A 24057-nucleotide genomic window follows, 5' to 3' on the forward strand; every position below is an offset into this window, starting at 1 on the left:
TAGCAGGGCGACAAATCCAGAGCAGAGTCCAACCAGCTTTCCCCACACGCTGCCCTCGCTCAGTGCCCGGGGAGGGCGGACTCTCACCGGCGCCTGTCGTTGAAGAAGTTGGGCTTCTCCGCCTGCACGATGACCACGTCAAACAGGTCCCTCCAGTCCTTCCCCACGATGTACCTCATTCCCTTGTCCCTGGAACAACAGGCCCGCGCGGCCCCAAGTTAGAGGGAGGAACCACTTCTGCCAATGCTTCTTCCCAGCTTCCCTCGTCTACAGGAAACGGCATGAGGAAGCGAGGCTGCAGCGGCGGGAACACGGGCCACTCACACGAAGCTGCTGGGGCTGTTGGTGATGAGAAACATCTTCTTGCCGTGATCCGCCAGCTTGGCCAGCACCGCGCGGGTCTGCTCCGCATAGCAGACGTACTTCTCTGAGGGCAGAGAGAGACTCCCAGGTGGGGCGGGAAGGCGGTGGCCTGCGAGCGCTTACTAGCTGGGGCGCAGTGGGGGGTGAAGTCTTAGGGCACTTGGTTCCGGAGCACAGGACCAGGACAGCAAGCGGAGACCCCACTCCTGGAACTAAGCCGAGAGACTACGTGGCTGCAGCCAACCACAGGGCAGGAGACCCGCACAAAGCCAGGGTCAGGGCTGTGCAGGACACTCAAAAGAGACGCCTGCAAGCTGGGGACGCCAAGTCCTGCCCACAGTGGCATGAGCAACGGACCTGTCCAGGACCTACCAATGTCCGCCTCGATGGCTCTGTACATAATCCCTTTGATGTGGACATCACGGATGGAGTCCTGTGGAAGACACACAGGGCATCAGTGAGTGCAGACGTGGGCCGGCATAGGCCCTAACATCTGCCCCTGTAAGCTAACAAGCCACGCATTTAAGAAGTCTAAACCCTGCTTGCCTGCACACACAGCGCCTTAGGGACAGCATAGGGCTCCAGGGGACAGGGGCAGCTGCAGTGCCATCTGGGGGAGGCTCACTTGGAAGAAGTTGCCCAGGGGCGTGAATCACATTCTGAATCACATTCCACAGGGCAGTCCTGACAGCAGACCTCAGCCACCTGCCGGAAGAGCCCGGCTTAGGCACCTCCCTGCCCTCCCTTGGCTCCAACCCGACTGAGCAACCCGGACACAGACCAAAGGCTGGACCCACCCTTAGGTGCCACCAGCAGCTGGAGCCTATCACAGAGCTGATCCTCAGACAGAGCTGACCTGACTGACATATGGCAGCACAGGGGGCAGGGGAAGAGGTGATGGTCCGGCTGGGCAGGCTCAGGGGTGGCAGCCCCCTGAACCAGTGCCAACTCAGAGCCTGCTCCGGAGCAGTATGAACACACAGCAGGGACCTTGGCTGCTGGCAAAATCACCGATGCCTAGGCAGCTGGAGGAAGCAGGCCTCAGTTACACAAGCCTGTAACAAGCCTCACACAGCAGGCTCTGCTGCCTGGAGCTGTGTGAGCCGGGGCAGGTTACACAACCTCTCTGTGCCTCGTCATGCCCCACCCCAGGATCTGCTGAGCCAATGCACACCACGCACTCGGCACTGAGCTCACAATGAACGCCTCCTCACGAATGCAGAGGGCTCCTAGCATGACTCCTAAAGATGAAGTGCCCTTGAGCAAAGAGCAGGGCAGAAACTGAACACTCAAGGTGAGCCGAGCGGTGCCACCCATAATCGCAGCGCTCGGGAGGCTGAGGCAGGAGGACGATGGGCAGCCCGGGCTATACTGTGAGGCCCTGCCTCAGAAAAACAAAGTAACTAAATGAATATTTACACTTAGCTCAAATAATACTAGGCTGATATGGAAAATCTACAATTTATCTTTCATCTCCCTAAATTCCAGGATTTGGAAGAGTCAAAACTTTACTCATAAACAGAACAAAAGCATATTTTTAATTTGTATCTTTTTAAATTATACATATTTGAGTCAACAAACATTACATATAAATACACACCCAAAGTATTTTATATACTACAAATACATACAAATATACATCAAGTAAATAACATCAAAGCATTTTTAGATACTGAAAAAGTTCCCACAATCTAATGAAAGTGAAAAACACATGTACACATACATGGTCAGGAATGTAAGTCAGAACATACAAAAGGGGCTCTGCACATGCATTCCAGCCACACCCTTCCCCCATGCGACTTTCACATGATTTTTTGGTTTGTTTGGGTTTTGGGGGCAGGGTCACCCTGTGTAGTGCAGGCTGGCCTCAAACTCACGGTGTGGCCCAGGCAGGCATTCTGCTCCAGGCGATCCTCCTGCCTCAGCCTCCTGAGTACTGGGATGCCAGGCATGCACCACCACCGAGCTCAGAAACACACTAGTAGCCCCACCCCCAGTCACTGGGGAGGTCCAGCCGCAGGGTCCCCAGCCTCACCTTGACATCCTTGTACAGGTGCACGGGCTCGTAGTCGATGTTGTTCTTCAGGAAGTGCTCGTTCACGCAGGACAGCAGCGTCATCTCCGGGAGGGAGAAGATGTCCATGAACTGCTTCATGGTGTGGCCATGGGAACTCTGTGGACAGGGAGGAGGGTTGGACCCAGGGCCCCGCAAGCAGGGAAGCCAGAACAGGCCCAGGTGGTCGACAAGAAAAAGAGATTCTCATACAGAAATGGGGCCTCTCGATAAGGAGCCGGGCTGCCCAGGCTGAGCTACAACTTGGGATCCACCCGCCTCAGCCTCCAGGGTGCTGGGATTACAGGCGTGCTGGGATTACACCACTATGCCTAGCTAGGAGATCATAATAACAGAGATGTAAAGTGTTCTCCTTGTTTCTCACCCTTCACAGCACAGCAGGCATCTCATCCAGGGGAGATGGGGTGAGAGTGGCCCTGTCCCTTCTCTCCGGGTGCCCAGTCTCACACCGATGGCCCCTAGCGGTCATGCCAGCAAGTGGGGACCCACCTCACAGGCAGTGATAAACAGCAAAGGTGGGGATGGGAGGGAAGAGCAATGAGAAAGGAACCGGGGACCCAGCCCAGGAAGCCTCCCCACACCAGTCCCTGGCGTGGTCTCAGATGCCACCCAGCCACCAGGTGCGCTGTCCCTCAGTGGCCATGCTCCCGGGGACGCAGTGCCGTTACCTTCCCGTAGAAGTCGCTCATCTGCTCCAAGGGCACGTGCGACCCTTCGTACATCTCGATGACCTCCTCGTCGGGGACCACACTGAGGCCTCTGGGAAAAGCAGACAGCGCCATCAAGGACTCAGGCCACCTGGAATGGCCGCTGAGAGGCGGAGTCTCCCCACAGATGCCAAAGGCACCGGGTGACACGTTGCCCCGGTGGGGACACCAGCAGGGTCCGTAATGGACACTGTGGCCCCCACCTGGTACGCACAGGCAGGGCCTGCTCCCCAGCCCTCCCAGCAGGCAATACCACACTGCTCTACCCATCTCCGGCCGGGCCACACAGGCACAGAACCAGGCTTCCTGCAGCACCAGGCTCCCAGATGCCCCTAGAGCACTGGGCAGCCTTCTTTGTCAACATCATTCACACCTGAGGGTAGAGAAGCTGCTGTGGATGGGCACTGGGGGAAAGGGCAGGTATCGGGGCAGGGAGCACGGTGACACTGTGCCCAGCTTCCTCGGTGCCAGGACGAACCAGCCCTGGCCACCTGCCGCCTCAGAGCTTGCCTAGGAATCCAGCTCCTCTGCACTCCAGAAATGAACGGTGACAAGGATGCCACAGCCGGAAGTGCACGCTGTGCTTCAGCAGGGATGTCAAGGAACCGGCACAGATTTTATCACTGACACAGACTGACCATTCGGCGCGCAACTCAACACAGCCTGTGTTCTGAGATTATGTTTAAGAAATGCCACTGGCGGCCGGCCCTGGGTGCACACCTGTAATCCCAGGAGTTGGGAGGCTCAGGCAGGAGGGTCACTGCAAGTTCTAGGCCAAGCTGGGCTACACACAGGTTCAAGGTAGCCTGGACTACAGACAAACACACACAGGACACAACTGCCAGGGGCGTTTGTGTCCACTCAGGCCCAGCTGCTGAGCCACCACAGATGCAGGCTGAACCCTAGGGCCCAAGCCACTAAGCATCAGAGCCAAAGACGCCATCAGCCATCCCCAGAGGCAGCTACCCAGGGCTGGGGGGGGGGCACAGGGACAGTCGGGTCCTGTGGGACTGCAGCAACCTCGACCAGCACCGGCCTCATTGCCTCCAGGGATGGGGGGAGTGCAGGGCTGCCCCACCTTTCTGTGGCTCCAATCCCCACTCCCCACATGGCCAGGGGCTTTTCCTGGATCAATCACAGGGGCCCGCTGGGCCTAGGTGTCCTGACTCAGGGGGAAGAGAGGGGCTGCCAGGGGCAGCTGGCCTGTGCCGCGTGCCCACAATGCCACCAATCACAGCTTCTCACAGGGCTCCCAGGATTGAAAACAGGGACAGACACAGCCACGGGCTGCAGCGAGAGCCACCCGCCTCCCCCAGCTGTGCACAGCTGCCTGACACCGATCCAACGGGGCTGTCACCCAGCAAGCAGAGGCTGAGGCAGGAAGACTACAAGTTCCAACCTAACCCGAACTAGAGACCTAATGAAACCCTGTCTCAAAATTTGAAATAAATTATAACGGGCTGAGGGTGTAGTGCGGAGGGAACAAGCAATTTAAACAGGGAAAAATAAGAGATCATCAAAAACATTTGAAGTGCTGGACATGGTACAAATGCCTGTCATCGCAGCACCTGGAAGGCTGAGGAAGGAGGACCACCATGTGTCTGAGGACAGCCTGGGCTACACTGCAAGACCCTAGCTCAAAAAGCACTTATTATTATTATTATTATTATTATTATTATTATTATTATTGAAAACCACATACATACTTGACAAAGGTAGCGGACATTGGGGGAAAAATAGGGAAAGCCACTGCTAGAGTTTACAACCACACACTCACCCCCTACCCCCATCCCGCAAGCCTCAGGGCTTCAGAACTGGGGTCTTTGGGAGGTGACCAAGCCATGGGGCTTGGGTCGGGTCCCAGCGAGCTCACAGCCAAGCATGACCTGGGAGGTGACACTTGCTCAGGAGGCATCAGCAGGTGCAGGCTGGGGGTCCACCTCCTCCTTCCCTCTGTCCCTCTCCTCAGCTTCTTGACCCTGCCTGGGGCCCGTGGACTATGGACCATACATGGAGCCAAAACAAACCCTTCCTTCCTTAAGCTGTGGGTGTCGGGCACTGTGTCCCAGCAACGGAAAGTGACTAAGACACCCATGCAGAGAACTGAGCAAATAAAAGACAAGATTAGTATGTGGAAGGAAAGCCAGACATCGCACCAGGAAGAAACACTCCCGGTGCACTTGCTAGCTTTAGAGACCAGGCCAAAGGGGCCTACTAATGGGAAAGGGCCATGCTGACGGAGGTGGCCCACAGCGGGGACACTGAGGCTCTGGGAGGATTCACAGTGACCGGGAGAGGGACAGTGTGCCAGGGAGCCTCGTCCTCCTCTGCCACAGCAGGGCCTACATCTGACAGACAGCAGGAGGCAGAAGAGCCAGCATATGTCTATTTATACATTATGTGTGTGGATGGTGGAGAGAGAAAGAAACGGGGACAGGGGAGAGGGAAGGGGAGAAAGAAGGGGAGCCGGGAAGGAGACCAGGAGACAAAACCTCCGAAGCATTTGAAGCGGGCAGAAGGGAGCACACAGGTCTACCCCTGTCCCCTGTGGCACTGCTGTTCCTAGCTTCCTTTCGTGACCTATTTCTCTACTTCAAAGACAATTAATGGAAGTCTCAGAGAGAAGAGCCTAGGTGAGGACAGGGGCACCTTCCTTAGGGTCTAGGAAGGAACTGGACACAAATCTCTCACCCAAATGACAGCATTTAAGAGGCCAAAGCTTCAATTTAAAAAGTTCGGGGGGGGGGGGGCCTGGGGAGTTAGCTCAGTAGAATAAGCGCTTGCCTGGCAAGTGCAGGGTCCTGAGTTCAATCCCTAGTACTGCAAAAAAAAGAAAGAAAGAAAGAAAGAAAGAAAGAAAGAAAGAAAGAAAGAAAGAAAGAAAGAAAGAAAGAAAGAAAGAAAGTAAGTTACAGGGGCTGGCAAGACAGCTCAGCATTCCATCCCCGGAACCACATGCTACACCAGCCCTGCCCCCAGGGTCGGCTGAGCTGGCCACAAAAAAAAGTTATAAACATTTCTATCTAAGAGAAATACATCCATAAACTCCATGCCCAGGGCTGGGGGTGGGGTGAGGTCAGGGGAGGGCTCCCCAGGAGTTCTGAGGGCAGGACCTCCGCCATCTGCCACACCCCAGCTGCTCCCCTGATTGCATTGTGGCACCTGAGCAGACCCTGCAGCCAAACTCTCGCCAGGGACAGGGCAGGAGGCCCCGTCCGCCTCCTCCAGCACAGCAGAGCCACAGGCCGCTGTGGGCAGCAGCTTCGCCCGACTCTCTTACCTGTAAACGGTGCCCAGCTGGATGTAGTGAAAGGCATCGATCTTCATCAACACTGCCTTTAAACAAACAGACACAGGCGTAGGTCAGCAGCGGGCCAACCTGCACGTGGGACGAGGCACAGTCCGCTTGGTGACAAAGCCTGCTGGGCTGCCTGCAGCAGAACCACCACTTCCCACGGCCCTCCTCCTTATATAGAGTGATTTTTATTTCTTTGTTTTCTATATCCCCGGGGATTAAACTCAGGGCCTCCCACAAAGCTGCATCTCTGGCCCATTTTTTATTTTTTGAGACAGAGCCTCATTAAATGGCTAATTGCCCAGGCGGAGTTTGAATGTGCGCTCCTCCTGCCTCAGCCTCCCAGAGCTGGGATCACAGGTGTACACCACCACCCCAGCCAGAAGTGCTTTATGACGAAATGGCTGGTCAGCAAAAGAAAACCAGACATGGCAACTGGCTCCTCCTCCAGCCACAAGAAAATGACAGCAAAACTCCTGCCCAAGAGGGACACACACTTTTGCCTTCCCACACTCAGTCCCCTCCAGAAGGCTTCCTTCCGCAAATCCCCTGGAACGAGGTGGCTCTGCAGCCCCAAAGGACACAATTTAAACCCAAGATTCCCCCTCAGCAGAGAGCGCTTTCTTTCAAGCAGGGAGCCTACCCGGTGGACATCGTAGTGCAGCCCGCGGATGGCGAAGCTGGGGTCGTACTCACACTTCCTGATTTCTGCGGGGTACTGCGAAGAGGAAGACGCACTTCAGCTGGCAGCACCCCCAGGGTCCAGCCCTGGCCTTGTCCAGGTGACTGGGGGAGGCAGCGCGGGACAGAGCACACTGTCCCTCGGCGCCGCCGAGTCACCATCTCCTGGCCCCAGCACCCCCTTGCTGCCCAGCACCCCTGGATCTATCCTTCCTGGCTCCTCTCCTCCTAACCTCGCATTCCCTTCCCTCTGCCCAGGTCTCTCAGACCGCTAAGCCCACCCACTTCTGCCCCGACCCATCGCTGCCTCTTGTTTGCAATGGGCAGCAGCCAGACTGCCCCCACCCACTATCCCAAGCACAACCTGCCCCACAACCGCCAGCCCAGCGCTCACACTGCAGCCCCCACACCCGCTGGCCCAGGAGGCACCCCAAGCCTCCGAGCTGTCAAACCACTCCTGCCCAAGGGGACATCACGGCACCAAGGACCCAGCCCGAGCCACCCTGAGGCCAGGGGACAGAGTCAGCCTCAGCCCCCTGCCACTCTGCTCCTGACCTGAACTGGCATGGGATAGAAACCGTGCAAGCAGTGACCCAGCTCATCCAAACCTAGAAGGCTGCTTGCCATACCATGCCACGCCATGCCATGCCAGGCCACATCTCCTCGTGGCCAGGCCACAGGCAGGTGACTTTTCCCCACTGCACCAGGCTGAAGGCACATAGCAGGCCTTCAAGCCTGGTTGCAGGAAGCTCTGACTCAAAGGTTCCGCTGGGTTCCTCAATGAACCCCTTCTAGCCAAGTGGCCATTCCTGCCTGTGGGCATCTCCAGGCTGAGCGCCATGGGCGGAGCCGCATTTCCATGGACACACGTGACACAGCCCACGCAGGCCCCTTACAGCGACACGGCTCTGCCACCAGTGGTAGCCTCGAGACCTCTACCCTGGAGGATCAGAAGCACTGGCCCTCTCCCAGGGTGGCTGCGGGCCTCACCAGGCCAGGCCTACTCGTGACTGCTTACCCTGCGACGCCAGTAGACAACCACCAAGGCCTGTTTCACTGCTGAATAATCTGAGGAGCAGAGCTGGCACCCCGTCTGGAGTCACAAAACCATGCAGGAGTGGCCTGGTACTGAACCAGGCCTGGTCACGCAAGGCCCAGCCCCAGCACCATCACATAATCAACTCTGAGCCTGGGCACAGTGGCATACACCTGGGATCCCAGCACTGGGAGGCTGAGGCAAGAAGATCACCAAAAATTCGAGGCCAAACCAAAAAAAAATCCCAAGAGAGGAGCATCCTACACACTCTGACTAACACTCCTCACAACTGTCAAAGCCACCAAACTAGGAGGAAGTCACACTGCCAAAGCCATAGGAGCCTATGGAGACGGAAACTAGCTCGGTGTCCTGAACAGGGTCAGACGGACGTCATAGAAGGCACAGAACAGACAAAGCACACAGTGATCCCGAGGCTTTCATCATGCAGGGACGGGAACAGGAGCTCCTGCCATCTTGCCACTTCTGGTTTTCGGTGCAGCGCAGGCTGATCTTCAGCTCATGACAATTCTGCCTCAGCCTCCCAAGTGCTGGGATGACAGGTGTGTGCCACCTCGCCCAGCCTCAGCCGCTAACAACCCAAAACTGCACATGTTTTACCAAGAGAGAACAGGCTCACAGACCTGCCGACAGCGTGGGTACGGGACCTGGGCCAAGGGGCGTGACAGGACGGTCCCCTTCGGGGGTGACAAGCGGGTGACCACCAGCGCCCGCCGATGTGATGCTGCCTGTGTGTGAACTCTGAGGAGGAAGCCCACAGCCCTTCCACAAATGGCTCTTCCCAGGTCGCTGGCGGACGTGTGAAGGAAAATGCCAGCTGTCATTATGCAGGACTACCTGGTTCTTTAAATTTTCCATTTTTATCAAAATTTGTTCTGATTTTTTAAAAATTAATTATGAAGGAGCTGGAACTTCTTACATTTAATTTTTGGAAAGACTCTAAATTGCAGGCTTCCTGTTCCATGACTGTGTCTCAAAAACAAATGTCCCTATATCCCCACAGGCACAGAGAGCTGCTGGTCTTGGCAGGGAGAACAGAGCCCGCCCCGCGCTTCTTGGAAGAATTACTGTGCCTCATGAGAGCAGGAGAAAGATCGGCGTCCTCACAACCACTCCATCGGTCAGCTGCCATAATTAAGACTGTGACACTTGGACAGGCCACGCAGGCATCGTGCAAGAGGACCTGGGTGCTCCTCTGCCCAAGGGGTCCACCCCGTGACTCGCCGTCTATTGCGCCAGCTTTCTCTCGGCCCCCTCCCAATTTCGTAAATGTTTTATGTTCATAAATGTTTCATTTTCATGAATTTTTAATTTTCATCTGAACAACAACCCACAGGGAAGAAAGGTGTGCTCAGCACCATGGAAACAGGCAGATGGGGAGCAAAGCGGTCGCCTGCTGGCCCGCAGCGAGCAGCAGCTTAAGGCTCCAAGGCTCAGTTTCTGCAGATGTAAAGCAGAGGGGTGAGGGCTGTCATGAAGTTAGAAACAATAAAAATCACAACGGGTGACAGCCACTGCGCATGTTCTAGGTGCCCCTGCAGAAAGCACTCACTAGGCCCACTTTACACTGGGGAGGGGGGGCGCTGAGTTCCACAGAAACTGGGTGATTTGGTCAGGGTGAAGAGAGAAGTCAGCGAGAAAGACGTGCCCGGAGTCGGCTCGAGGCCATCATCATCCCTGCCCTGAGCAATCGACAGCAGCACTGTCGGGACAGCGCCCTGTACCTCAGGATCACATCGACGTCCAGAAAATGCTGATGCCTGCTGGGTGTGGTGGTGCACACCTGCAATCCCAGCACTCAGGAGGCTGAGGCAGGAGGATCCCTGCAAGTTCAAGGCCAGCCCCGGGCTACATAGTGAGACCCTCTCTCAAAAAATAAGAAAGAAAAGAAGGGAGGGAGGGAGGGAGGGAGAGAGGAAGCTGCAGCTGGCCTGAGGTGAGATGCCACAGCCCCGGTGTAGGGTGGCTGAAGAGAGGCAGGGCAGCCACATTACTCTTCCAGGGCAGCAAAAGGAAAGGCTATCTTTGCCAAATGCCTCTTGACATTTCAGGTCTAGAAAACATGAGATGCTTAAACCAAGTGATAAAAGAAAGCACAGGGTCAGGGCTGCGTGCAGCGTGCCCACCCTAATCCCACCACGTGGAAGGCTGAAGCAGGACGGACACATGCTCAGGCTCAGCCTGGGCGTCATGGCAAAGGGATCAGGGAACATCCTGGCTCAAACGGCCAGGCTCTAGAGCTGCAGGAAACTGGCTGCGTTAGTAAAAGCACAGTGTCCAGAACCAGGGAGGTGACGCCCCACCCTCAAGCCTCAGCTACACCCTGTAGCGTCTTCACTTCAGAGCTTCTGCTTGTAGTCCCCACACCAGCCAGAGCCCCTACAGTAGAGGACGACCGCATGAGAATGACCTGGAACACACAGCAGTCTGGACAAAGAGAAGTCTGGGGGAACGTGGGCACATGCAGGTCTGGGTCCCCAGCCACACCCCCACACTGGTCATCTGTCCTGCTGGCCCCTTCCCTGGCTCGGCACTGCACGGGCCCAGCCGGCTGGCCACACCCTCAGGCCAGCCAGGTCTCCATGGCAACACTGGGATCCATCCATCCTCAGCCTCCGTGCTTCTGCGCCAGCCTTGCTCCTGGAGGCATGGCAGGAAGGCTCCAGGGAACACAGGGAAGGAGGGACAGAAGAGAGGCAAGCTGCACAAGGCGCCCTGGCCTGTGGCCACCCCACTTCCTGGGCAGGGGTGGAGCGCTCACAGGAGCTGGCCCTGGACACTGGCCAGTGGCAGCACCTTGAGCCACTGCAGGAGCATGTGTGGGGAGCTCAGGGCTGGCTTTCTTTTCCCCATTACAACCTCAAAAATGCTCTGTGTCAGAAGCCATTCAAATACTCTATAGAAGCAAGCGATCCAGCCAGGCCTGCAGGAAAAGCATCATAGCGTCTGAGGGGGTCCTCGTAACCAGAAGTTGCGAGGCGGCAGGTCATGGGGCTGTGCAAGGACCGGGTGCTGTCCTACCCAAACAAGGGAGAACAGATGCACTCAGCCAAGACACCGGGTCCTCCTTCAGGTGTTATTTTGCACAAGAGGTAAATAAACATAAAAATATAGACACAAAGGACAAAGACCTCTCTAAACACAGCTGTCTTCCAGAGCAGCGTCACCCAGAAATCTGCAGAGAAACAAGGCCCGCGCACCTGCTCAGCATCAACTTACTAAACAGCTTCCAGAAGGCAGGCAGTGGCGCGGCCAGGAGGGACCTGCCTGCCTGTTCTTTAATACCCACGGAGAGGGCAGGGCCCCGTGAAGGCGTGCTGGGGACACAAATTCACAAGGGCTGGTTCACTGTCTCCCCTCAGGGATGAACAGAGGCTGGGGATGATTGGCATCACCACAAGAGCCTTCCCATCATCCCCTGAGGGTTGGGCTGCCCTCTCCCAAGCCTAAAGATGTTCCAGCGCAAGATCCTCATTAGCTTAAGACCACCCTCTGTGTCCTCTGATCCCCCCAACACTGTGGACATCCAGTAAGCACTGGCTGCACCCAGAGCCTCTGTCTCTGCCCACCCTGAGGTGCTGACCTCCCTGCCCCCTTCTATGCATTACTAAGTTTGTTCTGTCTTTTATTTCATCCTGCACAAAACCCTTCATACAGGCAGGTGGGGATCTTGGCCAGGCCCCCAAGACTGGTGACCTTACCCGGTGCTCATTGATGAGAAGGTCCCGAGCCGCATTGAAGATGAGCGTGTGGAGGTGCTTTGAATAGAACACCAGGGTGTAGTCGTAATCGAAGCCGTAGATCTCGATGTCCGACAGGCTCATTTCATTGTTGGAGAAAATGGCATCTGGATTCAGCAGGTTGCTCATGAGTGAAGGAACCAATTCTAGGAGCAAAGGGAGGATGGCGGGACGCCACATTACACACACAGGTCAGTGTGATTTCTCAATTGAGTCCAAGAGCCACGCACTTCAGCGCTTAAAGTGTGCTCGCTGCAGAGCCCGCTTCTGCAGGGCCACAAGCCACACGGCTATGCTCACCTGCTGTGTCCCAGAAGACAGACCACAGGGCCAGGATGTAACGTACAGGGTGGGCACACAGGACTGCGGGACCGGGCAGGATGAACGGGCATGGCCAGTGAGTGTGGAACTTCTTTGGGAGATGAGGAAAACACTTTAAAAATGAATGTGGCAGTGCTGGTGGCTGAAGGCCTCCTGTGACCACCCTGACAACCACTGACCAGGAGTCTGGAAGTGGTGAATTATGTCCCACCTACATGTATCTGAATGTAACTCTCATTGGAGGTGTATTTGCATCAACAGCACAAACGACTGGCTTCATTTAAAACACACAGGCTGGGCCAGGGAGATGGCTCAGTAGAATAAGCGCTTGCCTGGCAAGCGCAAGGTCCTGAGTTCAATCCTCGGTACTGCAAATAAATGAATAAATAAATAAATAAAACACAGGCTGAGCTAGATCTTCTGGGTAAAGGCGACCAAGAGATGGGGGAGAGGAAGGAGGTGGAGGGGAGTTTCATTTTTTAAAAAAAGGAATTCAAATGTGTCGGGTGACAGTACCCACTCCTCTTGAGGAGTGTGATGACCCCTGGGTACTGTGGACGTGTACAAAACGGGGTCAGGAGTCCCAGCGGGGGGAGGAAGGGTAACAAGGAAAAGAATGAAGATGTGTTCTCCTCCTGTACCAGTTGCTTACAGGGAATGTAATCATTTTGTACTGCAAAACATGTGCTAACTGAAAATGCACACCAGTTACAGATTTTAGATAAAATCATGAAATTTAAATGTCACCACCCAGAGGGGGAAAAAATGACCAATTTTGTATTTGCTACTAATATTTTTATGTAGTTCACGTACTGAGCCTCACACTACACACAGGCCAGCATCGCGCCCTCTATACTGAACAGCCAAGCACAACCCTATGCTCACACCACCACAGGCTTCCCGAGAATGAACGCTTGACCTAGTACTCACAATTCCGTGTAGTGGTCGTTAGGCAGTATCTGGGGGTCCCACAAAGTCTCATGTGGTCATGAGTGGGGCTTTTCCAGAGGTGACTAGATCTACAGTGTGTGGTGCTGGGGTTGGTGCACGGCGCAGTGCTAGGCACGGGGCGCCAGGAATAAGGGTGTGAGCACCACCCGCGCGCAGCAGCCTGTGCGAAAGGGCAGAAAGGCGGTGCTGAGGCCCTTCCTTGCTGCCCTGCTGCCTTCTGCCGCCCTGGACTGCTTCTCCGTGTGGTGCCCATCTCCACGCCCCCCTGCCTCAAATCCAGCTGTTGGCAGACAAAAACCTCTACAAACTGAGCCACATCAGCCTTCCCCCCTTTCACTGTGGGTGCTGAGTATTTTGTCTCAGCAATGAGAAAACTAAGAGATGTTAGAGTTTACGTATAAAACGTCCCCGAGGTCTCCTGTGTTGAGGGACAGGAGGTCTTTTCAAAGACCACCAGACGGTGGAAGTCCTGTACCCATCAGGGACATAAACCACTGCAGGACTCACAGCTCAATGTGCTCTCAGGACTGGAGCCTGGTCAGAAGAGGTGACCCATGGGGGTGTCCCCCGAAGGGTGCATCCTTGCTCAGGGTTAGAAGAGTCGGATCACTGCAGCGGAGGTTGCTTTCTGAATGTGACCTCGAGCGCCGTCCCTATGATGTCAGTGGTGTGGCGTCACTTGTAGATGACCCAAAGCCCCACTTTCGGGGCAGCCTTTGCAAGGGAAGCCCCATCAGCTGCTCTCCTGGAAGTTTATACTTAGAAGCGGTGCTGGCAAGAAAGTCTGCTCCTGCCCTTCAATCTCAAGAGGCCATGCAGGAAAACCCTGCTGACACAAGGCCCAAGGCCCGGGCAACATCCGCCACACGAAGGCCGGCACCTGGGTGTTTGGAGGTTTCTTGAAGCACAGGCGACAGCATCAGGGATCACAGCCCCTGCAGCCATGACCCAAAAGAAGCTGGGGCCAGCAGGATTGATTGCATGCCAGGAAAGTGAGCCCAACGCTCCGGGGGAGAAGCCATCGATCGGTCCAAATCTCAGACTGGAAGAAGGCGGGAGCAGTCCTGCCAGTCTGCCTGGGCTTTCCTGGAGCAGACGCAAGAGCGGCTTCCAGGCTAGAATGCCAGTTCCTGTTGCACTCAGGATGACAGCAGTAAACTGTATGGTGGGAGCGAGGGAGCGCAGGGCCAGGTGCACAAACACAGCTCCAGGAGCCGCCTGGGCGGGTCAGGGCAATCGCAGCTCCGTTCCAAAGCACAGAGAAACTGCTTAACATCCCACCATAGAGCAATGTGTAGGCTCACCAGCATGGTCGAGCTTTTGGAGACTTCAGTGTTCGTTTGTTTGTTTATTTGAGACAGGGTCTCAGGCAGCCCAGGCTAGCCTAGGCCTCTGTGATCCTCCTGCCTCAGCCTCCCTCTCACATTCCGGTTATACGTGTGTCCCACCATACGTGGCTAGGGATTTGTTCAATGTGTAACAGAAATTCACCAACTGGGGTATTTTTAGCATTCAGCAACACTGAGTACACGCATTTGTTTGCGCTACCACCATGGAAACCCACCTCAGAACTCCGCAAAACTGACCCTCTGCTCCCACCAACAATCCTCCCTCCGCCCACTGCCACCATTCCACTCATCTCTGGAATCCGACCTTGCCCCGACCTCCCAGAAGTGGGGTCACAGGACGTGTAGCCTTCACATGATGTCCTGGCACCCACGGTGAAGCAGGGCTGCATCTCTCGCCTTTGGGAGGCTGAACACGACCCCACACCACGCTCTCCACCCGTCCGGCCCCAGTGCGGCTGGTGCTCTCGCTGTGGCCACTGTGTTTGGGTCCCTGCTCCCAGCCCTTCTGGACACACACCCAGGCGCGCAGCGCTGAGTCACACCTTAGTACTATTTTTGGCTGGCTTCCTGGATCACCTCCCAGTGCTGGTCCTCGCCTCAGCCCCACAGAGGAAGTCAGAGCTCCAAGCTGCGGCACAGGGCCTGGACGGCGCGTGCAGACCGAGGTTCCCAGGAGCAGTTCCCACCAGCGTCCTCGTCCCCTTCTGGTTCAGAAACACTGAGTGACAGTCCCCCAGTACAGCTGCTTTCCTGGCAAGCCAGCACTGCCTCACACAGCTGGGTAGGGTCAGCACCGTAGCGCCCCAGGGCCTGAGTCCTGTGGAGGGAAGGCTCCCAGAAGCCCTGGAAAGGAGGCCCCAGCACAGCCTGGAGGGCTCTGCTTCCTCTCAGCAGGAGGCCGAGAAGCAGCCCCATAGGGCAAGAAGGTGTAAGGGACACTTGGGGAAGTCACCACCTTGCTGTCCCTCTCTCTGCTGTCCCATCCCAGGTGCTGCTCAGCCCTGGCCAACACATCACGGGTAGAAGGAACAGGTGACACACATCACTTCCAATGCAGGCATTGTCACATGACACAGAGCACCACAAGCTGAAGAACAAGCCACCATGCAGCCATGGCCTTGGCTGAGGCTGCCACTGAGATTCACTGCAGCACCACCGGCATGACCTCACCACGAACCTCGGCTTCTTTGGGAACTCTTCCCTCCAGCACTCAGCCTGAGTGGTCCCCATGAGTCCCTCCTGCCTCTAAGGGGACAGCCCATGATTAGGCCTGGCTGTGCCAAGCTAACTTGCTTAGGGCAGGCATGTGACCCTTCCAGCGATCAGTGTCACCCTCTTCCCACTGGCCAAGCTGAGCCCAGGGTTCCAACCAAGTCAGTCTCCAGCCAGGCTGGGAACCACCTGGGGACATCGAGTTCCCACAGTGACCGTGACCTCCAGGCTAAATGGGGAGACCCTGTCTCCAAAAAGAAAACCCAGAACAAAACCAACCAGCTGCTGCCATTCTTTCCTTTACAGGTTCTTTTACAATGAAACCGTGTTATTTGGTGAAGAAATAAAAGACCACAGTGAGCTTCTGCTGTCCGGGTGCCCATGTGCGTCATTTGGGGCCCTCGCTCTCTGCTAAGGGGCCCTGGGCGGCGCAGAGCAGGCACGCCGCTGGCAGCCGAGGCAGCGTGGGCTTTCCAGAAGTCTTGGCAGCAGGCCCAAGAGGCTTTTTAAATATTCATCCTCTTTGACCCAGTACTTCTCTTTCTAGGAATCTATGCTAAGGGAATAAGAGAGGTGGACCACAATGGCACGAGCAATGTGCTGCAGGACATTAAGAAAGCATTTGAAAATCGAGAGAGAAGCACATTTATCGCAGACCTCTGGACCCAGGACCACAGCACATCAGCAAGATCATGACCAAAGACAAAAGCTGAACTGGGTCTGAAGCCTTCTCAGCAACAAAAACCACAGCCGAGTCCCAACAGAGATGTCCCAGTACCCCGTGTCATGACTGAACTCTGACTGGTGGGACTATATATAAGTCCCTTGGCTACGCTTTTTGTACTTGAGATTTGTTCTAGATTCTAAGCTGCTGTCCTTCATATACAAAAAAAGGAATATATAGACCAGAAGGCCCTGAAGAAGAAACAAAAGGAGGAAAAGGAAGGACTCTGGATGCCTTGAGCAGGCTTCCTAGAGAAGCCAGGCGCAGCAGCGCGTTCCTGTAACCGCAGCACACAAGAGGCTGAGGCAGGAAGCCCTCTAAGAGTTCTAGGCCAGCCTGAACTACACATGCAGCAAGGCCCTGTCTCAAAAAAATATTTTTTTTTTAATTTAACTCTTCCCTAGAGAATTTCCCAGACTTTAAAGCCAAATCACTGAGAGGTGACTGCATTTGTTTTTCCCTAATTAGATCAAACACATAAGGCCTTCATCCCATCCCTAGCACTGAAAAATGCTCTCCTCACGATGAAGGGAAGCTGCGACGAGGTCTCCTGCCTGGCCAGCACATCCAGGCCTTAGGAGAGACAAGAGCTCCGCCTTTAAGCAGCCCAACCCCGGATTCCTGCAGCCGCAGCTCTGGTCTGGGATGGACCTGATTCCCCTCCGCACCTTCTCAGGGTCTGGGGCTCCAGATAAGCTGAACCAGAGCCCTTCCCTTTGCTTCTGTGTTTTTATTTTACAGCTACATCGAGGGATAAAGGATGCGTGATAACTTGCACTTAAAGCTCAGTCTGAGGAAGTCTGGTATGCACATGCACCTGCACACACGCACACATGCATGCACCTACACACACGCACACACCTGCACACACGCACACCTGCACACACACGCATATCTGCACACGCACATACACACCTGCACATGCACACACAAAAAGACATACACAGATGCATGCACACGTGTACTGGGAAGTCACAGCCCCACACAGACAAGAAGACCCTGGGGCCCCCTCCCCTTGATCCCAGCCTCCTCCCTGCAGCCCTGGGAGCCCCTACGACTGCTGACCTGTGGTCAGGTTCACTTGCACCATCTCACATTAAAATAAACGGGGTCACTAGAGGGGGACGAGTCGGACAGAGGGTGACAGTTAGCCAGCCAGACCCTGGGCCCAAGGTGTCGTGAAGGCTAGACCTCAGTCAAGTAGGCAGCAGCCTGGGGTCAGGAGCTAATGGGACCCGCAGGACAAGCCGTCCAGGATATACAAGTCCTCCCCAACTTGAAACGTGTCTTCCGGCTCCCTCTATTTTTTAATTTTTTTTTTTTTTTTTGGCAGAACCGGGAATTGAACTCAGGCCCTTGAGCTTGCCAGGGAAGCATTTATTCTACTGAGCCATCTCCTTTTTTTTTTGCTCCCAATTCCTTCAGGGCAGGTTTGGCTGGCTTGAGTCGTGGGGATCGAACCACAGCAACCTGAGCCTGACTGCTTGGTTGAAGCAGCCACTTAAAGAACTGAGCTAAGGGGCAGGCCTCCCCCACCTCACCCCTCTATTCTTGTGGACAGCCACCAAGATAAAAAGAAAAAAGTGGCCGAGAGGCCGTGCAGGCACAGCCGGGGTCCGTGAGCCCTGAGGCTCACTGCTAGCTTAACGGTGCTTGCTTTAGTCTTCTAGACTGCCCTTCACTCAACTCTGAGTCGTCTGAGCCCTGGTCATTTTTTCATATAAAACCACTAGACAAAAAGTCCCCATGGCTACCCACCCCGGCCGGGTCTCTGGGGCTCTTTCTTTCTTCTCACTAAACACTCCTAGTGTCCACCTGCTCTGTCCTCCAGCTCTATCGCAGACTCCGCGAGGCCCTGACCCAGCTCACAGAGTCACAGGACCGTACCGTGCGGGGCACCCTGCGCACTGCTCCCCCACCCATTAAACTCCCAGAAGTTTTCTCCGAAGCACTTACTAGACCCACTAGGGGTCACAGGGTGACACAGGAGCTGTGACCGACAGCTCTGTCGTGAGGAACATCACGGCAGGGGCTGCGCAGAAGAGGCTCCCCCTCTGGGGCCGGGTACCTCCCTGAGGGCCGCACTGTTGTGGGGACAGCTGGCAAGTCAGTTTTATCGCCTCCCTTATACAAGGCACCTTCGCTCGGTAATACATGCTGCGCGGGGCTGGTGAGATGGCTCAGTGGTCTAAAGCACCTACTTAGAACAAGCTTGGCAAAGCACGGGGACCATGGTTCGGTCCCCCAGCACCACATGCCAGCCAGCCCCGCCCCCTGATGGGCTGAGCTGGCTACACACACACACACACACACACACACATACATAAATAAATAAATAAATAAATAAATAAATAAAATTTAAAAAAAAAATACATGCTGCGCGATCTCCGGGGAAAAGAAATCATCACAAAGAGAATTACTCATCTGAAAAATTAGCAATGCACATGACATTTATACTAACTCCCACCCAGAGTTAAAATTAGGCCTTATTCCCTGAAAAGTGATCCCTGTAATTCCTACCTCCGTACAAGCCCATTAGGCTTCCTAAAGCTCCAAAAATAAAACGCTAGACAGTTCCACGTGAGGTAAAATTAACTATAATAGTGGCGCAATGACAACCCAATCTTAAGGTGCTTTATGAAAAACAAACTTAACAGCTCCCAGAAAAAGTACATTTGCCCCAAGGGAAACATTTCTTAGAAAAAGAACACGGATACATATTAAAAAAAAAAAAAAAATACTAGGCAAACTGTCAGAACGTTTCATCCCAAAGGAAGCAGGAAAAGAAGAAACGTTACGCCTTCCCCGAGCCGTACACTGGGCCTTGTCACCTGTCACTGGTAGCTGAGCGGAGGCCACAGGAGCTCCCAGGGGCAGTGGCGCCAGCCCAAGAGCGGGTGAGGCCAAGGAGGGACAGCCTCACAGCCGCACGCTACTGAACACACAGTGCGGGTTGGGTCGGTGCTGCATAAATCCCAATCCCTTCTTTATGTTCATCCATCCAACCAGCATTTTCCCCAACCGGTACTTTCGGCATAATCCGGGAAACACCTCCCTCTCTTCCAGCAGACCTCTGTGGTCAGAACCATCACAGTCCTCGGGTGCGGGAGAGAGCCCTGCAATCCCCACACCCTGGCCCAGTGCCTGGGCGACCTGACGGCCCAGGGAACTAAAGTAGAAAGCCTGCCGTCGGCTGACCAAAAGAGCGGCTGGATTCCCCAGAGCCCGCTGGACTCACAAAGGCAGGCAGTGGACCCCGCGCCAGAGTCATAAGACGCCATCAGAGCTCTGCAAACAGAAACAGCCAGAAACAACACCAGCAACGACGCAACAGCAGCGAAACTGCAAAAAGGCAAATGTGTTAAATCGCTGAGTGCTGCAGGATTCATGATAGATCTCTGGGGACGAAGTCCAGGGAAAACAAAAAAGAGGACGTTCACCTGGCGGCACGCCGTTGGGACAGAATGCTCCCATTTGGTTTCTCAGAACTGTCTTAAGAGACCAGAGGGGAAATCTTGTGCACCGTCAAGTTTTAGGACAGCGGCAGTATGTGACTGATCAGGATCTCGTGATCTGGAGGGCTTCGCGGACACGGCCCTTTGTCAGTGACTGGCACTTTCTAAGCTTCTCAATAAATACGCTGTGCGTGCTCAGTTCAAGGCTCAGGTAGACAAGACTTCTGAGACCCGGGCCCAGTTCATCCATCCTTTTCGTCACTCTTCTCGCCACTCCGATCATCTCCAAGAGCTGAGATCATGGTGAGGTGCTAGAGGAGTGACAGGATTTTTTGTTTGCTTTTGCTTTTGCTTTTGAAACAGGGTCTCACGCTGTAGTCCAGGCTGGCCTCTAACTGGCATTGATCCTCCTGCCTCAGCCCCCTGAGCTCTGGGATTACAGATGTGTGCCACCACGCCCAGCTGGGGTGATAAACGTGACAAAAACGTAATCAATTGTTGGCTTCTTCCCCTGTCAGGGTTCAGTGGAGATTTCTAGAAGTGACACAACGTCCAGGGCTGCAACAGACCAAACGCAGGCTCCACCTGGGTGCACCCAGCCCGGCACCCGGCAGAGACATGAAAGAAAGCAGGACCTTCTCCTGCGCACCTTTGATTCAGAAAATGGTCATTCTTCGTAAAAAGCAATCCACTTGTGTTAACAAGTAAAGCACGTATAGTTAGTTATTCAAACAAATCAGTAAGTACATATTTTTAAGTAACTCAGCTTTAACTTCTAATATAGTCACCAATATAATCTTTATTTTTAAAAAATTCCAGGACCTTTTTTCTCAAGCATATAAAAAGCATCAAGGGCAAAATGTTTGAAAACTGCGGCACCCCCAAGGGCAGCATTCAGCATTTCAGCCAAGCCCCCCACACATGGTTGCTACTCAAAAACATTTGCTAAAATGAACAAAACTTTCTCAAGTGAAAGGGTCCTCCACGGGTACATTTTGACATGCTTACATTACCAGCGTTTCCCACATCAATTCTCCTGCTCAAAACAGCAAAAGAAATATTCCGGGCTCCTTGGAGAGTTCCATCTCTACATAAAAATTAAAAATGTCCTTGATTGCAATCAACTGTCAACACCTAATCAGCTCTGGTTAGCCTGACACAGCTCCTCAGACCCTGAAGAGACAGCAGCTATCAAAGCTCAGCAGCAACTCCCTGAAGAAGAAATTTTCCTTCAAATCCCAGCCTGCCCTGCCCTGCCCCACCATAACTATAACATACAGTGTTTTACTTTAAAAACATAAAGTGCACATTTTCTGGAAGCCCCTGCTAAGGTACAGCAGGCCCCTAAAGGAAATGGTCTCCATCTTCAACTGGCTAGGTCCACGCTTGAAACGTTTGGGAAAATACAAAGAAGTCCTTGAAGTGTGTGTGTGTGTGTGTGTGTGTGTGTGTGTGTGTGTGTTTCTGAAACACACTGTGTTGCTGTAGGAAGGACAGCTCCAGGACTCAGCTGACCACAAACACCAGCAGAATTTGCCCAGCGCTGACCTGAGGAGCCGGGACAGACGGGGTCACCACCATGCCGCAGCCAGACGCTCCCCTCCACCCTGAAGCCGCAGGACACACAGGCTGACCAAGGGACACTGACAAAGCATGAATGCCACAAGGCCAAAAGGAAGCCCCGGTGACGAGGTACTTCGTGTCTAAGGGGCCAGTGCAGGGACGGCATGAGACTGTCACTGTCACCCAGTCAGCCGTGTAAAGCTGGCAGCCTTGTGACCAAATGACAAGCTCAGGTAATGTCAGATGGCTGCGGACCAGGGCTGGGGTAAAGGGACGGCATCCCCGAGCACAGAGCTGGCCCCACGCCCTCCCGGGGCCGCGCCACTCCCGCAATCTAAGACTCTCTCTCCTTGTCGTCAGCATTTCCTTCTGACCCGAAAGCGTCAGAATGATCACGCAGCACATTTCTGTCTCAAAGCCTTTGCCACTGCTTTTTCCTGGGGCCACAGGGCCATCAACGTCATGACCCTGAGCACAGGGCCCCTGAAAAGAAGCCATCGTGCTGTCTGTCAGGCGTCAAGAGAGGAACAAAGATGACAAAGAATGCCACATCCCCACTGCCTGCCCGAGGGGGTGGGATTCTCCACTTCACCCTCAACCCTTCCCCTCATTCTGGTTCTTTTTTTTTTTTTTTTTCCTTTCCGTGCCGAGGTTGAACTCAGGACCCTGCGCTGGCCAGGCAAGGGCTTATTCTACTGCGCTATCTCCCCGGCCCATTCTGATTCTTTTGTTTGTTTTTGTTTTTGTGGCCAGCTCAGCCTGCTGGCACAGCACATGATGTCAGGTCGAACCATGGTCCCTGCACTTGCCTAAGCTTGCCTAAACAAGCGTTTTAGTCCGCTGAGCTATCTGGCCAGCCTTACATTTTGGGGTTTATCTTTGAATTTTACTGCACTCCATACATATATCCCTGTGAGGAATCAAGTATTTTCATGTACTTACACCCTCTATAAATCCCTCTATTTGCAACTTGTTCTTTTGTGTTCTTCTTAAAAAAAAAAAAAAATTTAGGACAGGGTGTTCTACACAGTGTTCAGGGTCTCACTACGTAGATCGGACTCCTAGTGATTCTCCTGTTTTCAGCTTCTCAAGAGCTGGGATTGCAGGCACATGTCACCATGCCCAGTCTCAATCTCAGTCTCAGTGCACCCCACGGGTGGGGCCAGCACAGCACGCCACTGTGTTTACTTTATATCATTTTTTTCTTCTTCTTCAGGTTTTTTTGTTTGTTTGTTTTTTGTTTTTTTGGTTTTTTTGAGACAGGGTCTCGCTATGTAGCCCAGGCTGGCCCCAACCTCACGCCGATCCTCCGGCATCAGCCTCCTGAGTGCTGGCATTACAGATGTGCACGCCTGGGCTGGGCTCCCAACACCCTTCTAGTCTCAGTCATCGACAGCAGCAGACACATGTGGCTCTAGTCCAGGAATCAACGTAAATCTTATAAAAAGGCCCAGTTAGTAAATACTTTACATTTTGGAGGTCACACGCAGTCCCCACCACAGCTCAGTTCTGCTGTCATCACGCAAAGGGACTCCTCAAATGGGGACAAATAGGTGGCTGTGTTCTAGGAAGACTTACACAGAAACACACCGGGCCGGGCCTGTCCTGTGAACCTACACGCAGTCACCTTTCAACAGCTAGTAGTATTCCCTTTCCCCGGGAATAGCAGTAATAACAGTAATGGCCAGGGACGTGGGCTTTACTACGTGCCAGGCACTGTTTCAAGAATCCTCGATGGCTTAATTCATCGAAGCCTAACAATCCCCTAAGTATTCAAATTCCTTTTTTGCTTTGTTTTGCAATGCTGGGAATCAAACCTAAGACGTTGAGCACGACAGGCTAGGGCTCTCACACAGAGCTACCCCCCAAATCCCTGTCACCCCCACTTTCCATGGGGGAAATGGGGCACAGAGCAGCCATGCGGCCAAGGTTGCACAGCTTCCACGCATTACGGGAACCCAGATACCCTCGCTCCAGCACCCGCACTCAACTGGGACGCCTCTCGCGCTCTTTGGGGCTGATTTCAGGAGCTTCTCAGTGTCTCTTCTGAAGGGGCCGGGAGAGAGCTCAGGAGAATAAACGCTTCCCTGGCAGGCACCAGGGCCTGAGTTCAATCCTCAGTGTCTCTTCTGTGTACTGCTTATCCGTAATCTGTTCAGGATTCGCTGTGCTTCCTAAGATCCGCAGTCTGTCTTTCAGTAGGCCTTAAACCTCAGCAGTGAGGGCTTCCTCCGATGCCCCTCCCCCACGGCCTGCTCCTCTCGGCTGACGCCAGATACACGCACGTCTGCACGCCTCACACCACCACTTTCATCTCATCCATCTCCTTGGCTGTGTTATGTTCTCTCATTTACCTTCCAAGACATTAATTCTTTCTTCATCATCATCAGTTCTCCTAGCTAAAATCATTTTGATGAATTTGTAAGAACTGAATTCTATCTGGTCTCAGCGGTGCACACCCGTCATCCCAGTATTTGGGAGGCTGAGGCAGGAGAACAGCTGCAATCCAGGCCAGTTTGTGATGTGCAGCGAGACCCTTGTCTCAAAAAAGGAAACAAAACAAAAAAA

The 24057-nt window shown here is 54.1% G+C and overlaps 1 protein-coding gene across 4 annotated transcripts in view; it reads right to left on the minus strand.

The window, feature by feature from the left end:
• The window catches only part of Nt5dc3 (5'-nucleotidase domain containing 3), a 42519-nt gene that overhangs the window by 11515 nt on the left and 6947 nt on the right, over positions 1-24057 (minus strand). For 3 of the 4 annotated variants that reach the window (XM_004623920.2, XM_023716934.1, XM_023716937.1), the window contains exons 2-9: positions 11876-12060; positions 7083-7157; positions 6425-6480; positions 3106-3196; positions 2399-2536; positions 736-796; positions 325-427; positions 88-189 (exon numbers count right to left, since the gene is read on the minus strand). In XM_004623920.2, coding sequence (XP_004623977.1) covers positions 88-189; positions 325-427; positions 736-796; positions 2399-2536; positions 3106-3196; positions 6425-6480; positions 7083-7157; positions 11876-12043 — 794 coding nt within the window. In that variant the 5' untranslated portion in view covers positions 12044-12060. Of the gene's footprint in view, positions 1-87; positions 190-324; positions 428-735; positions 797-2398; positions 2537-3105; positions 3197-6424; positions 6481-7082; positions 7158-11875; positions 12061-20939; positions 21014-24057 lie in introns of all 4 variants that reach the window. The other variant, XM_023716943.1, reaches the window with a different exon arrangement.

The sequence above is a fragment of the Octodon degus genome, unplaced genomic scaffold, assembly GCF_000260255.1.
Source record: "Octodon degus isolate 3935 unplaced genomic scaffold, OctDeg1.0 scaffold00004, whole genome shotgun sequence".
Classification (NCBI taxonomy): Eukaryota; Metazoa; Chordata; class Mammalia; order Rodentia; family Octodontidae; genus Octodon; species Octodon degus.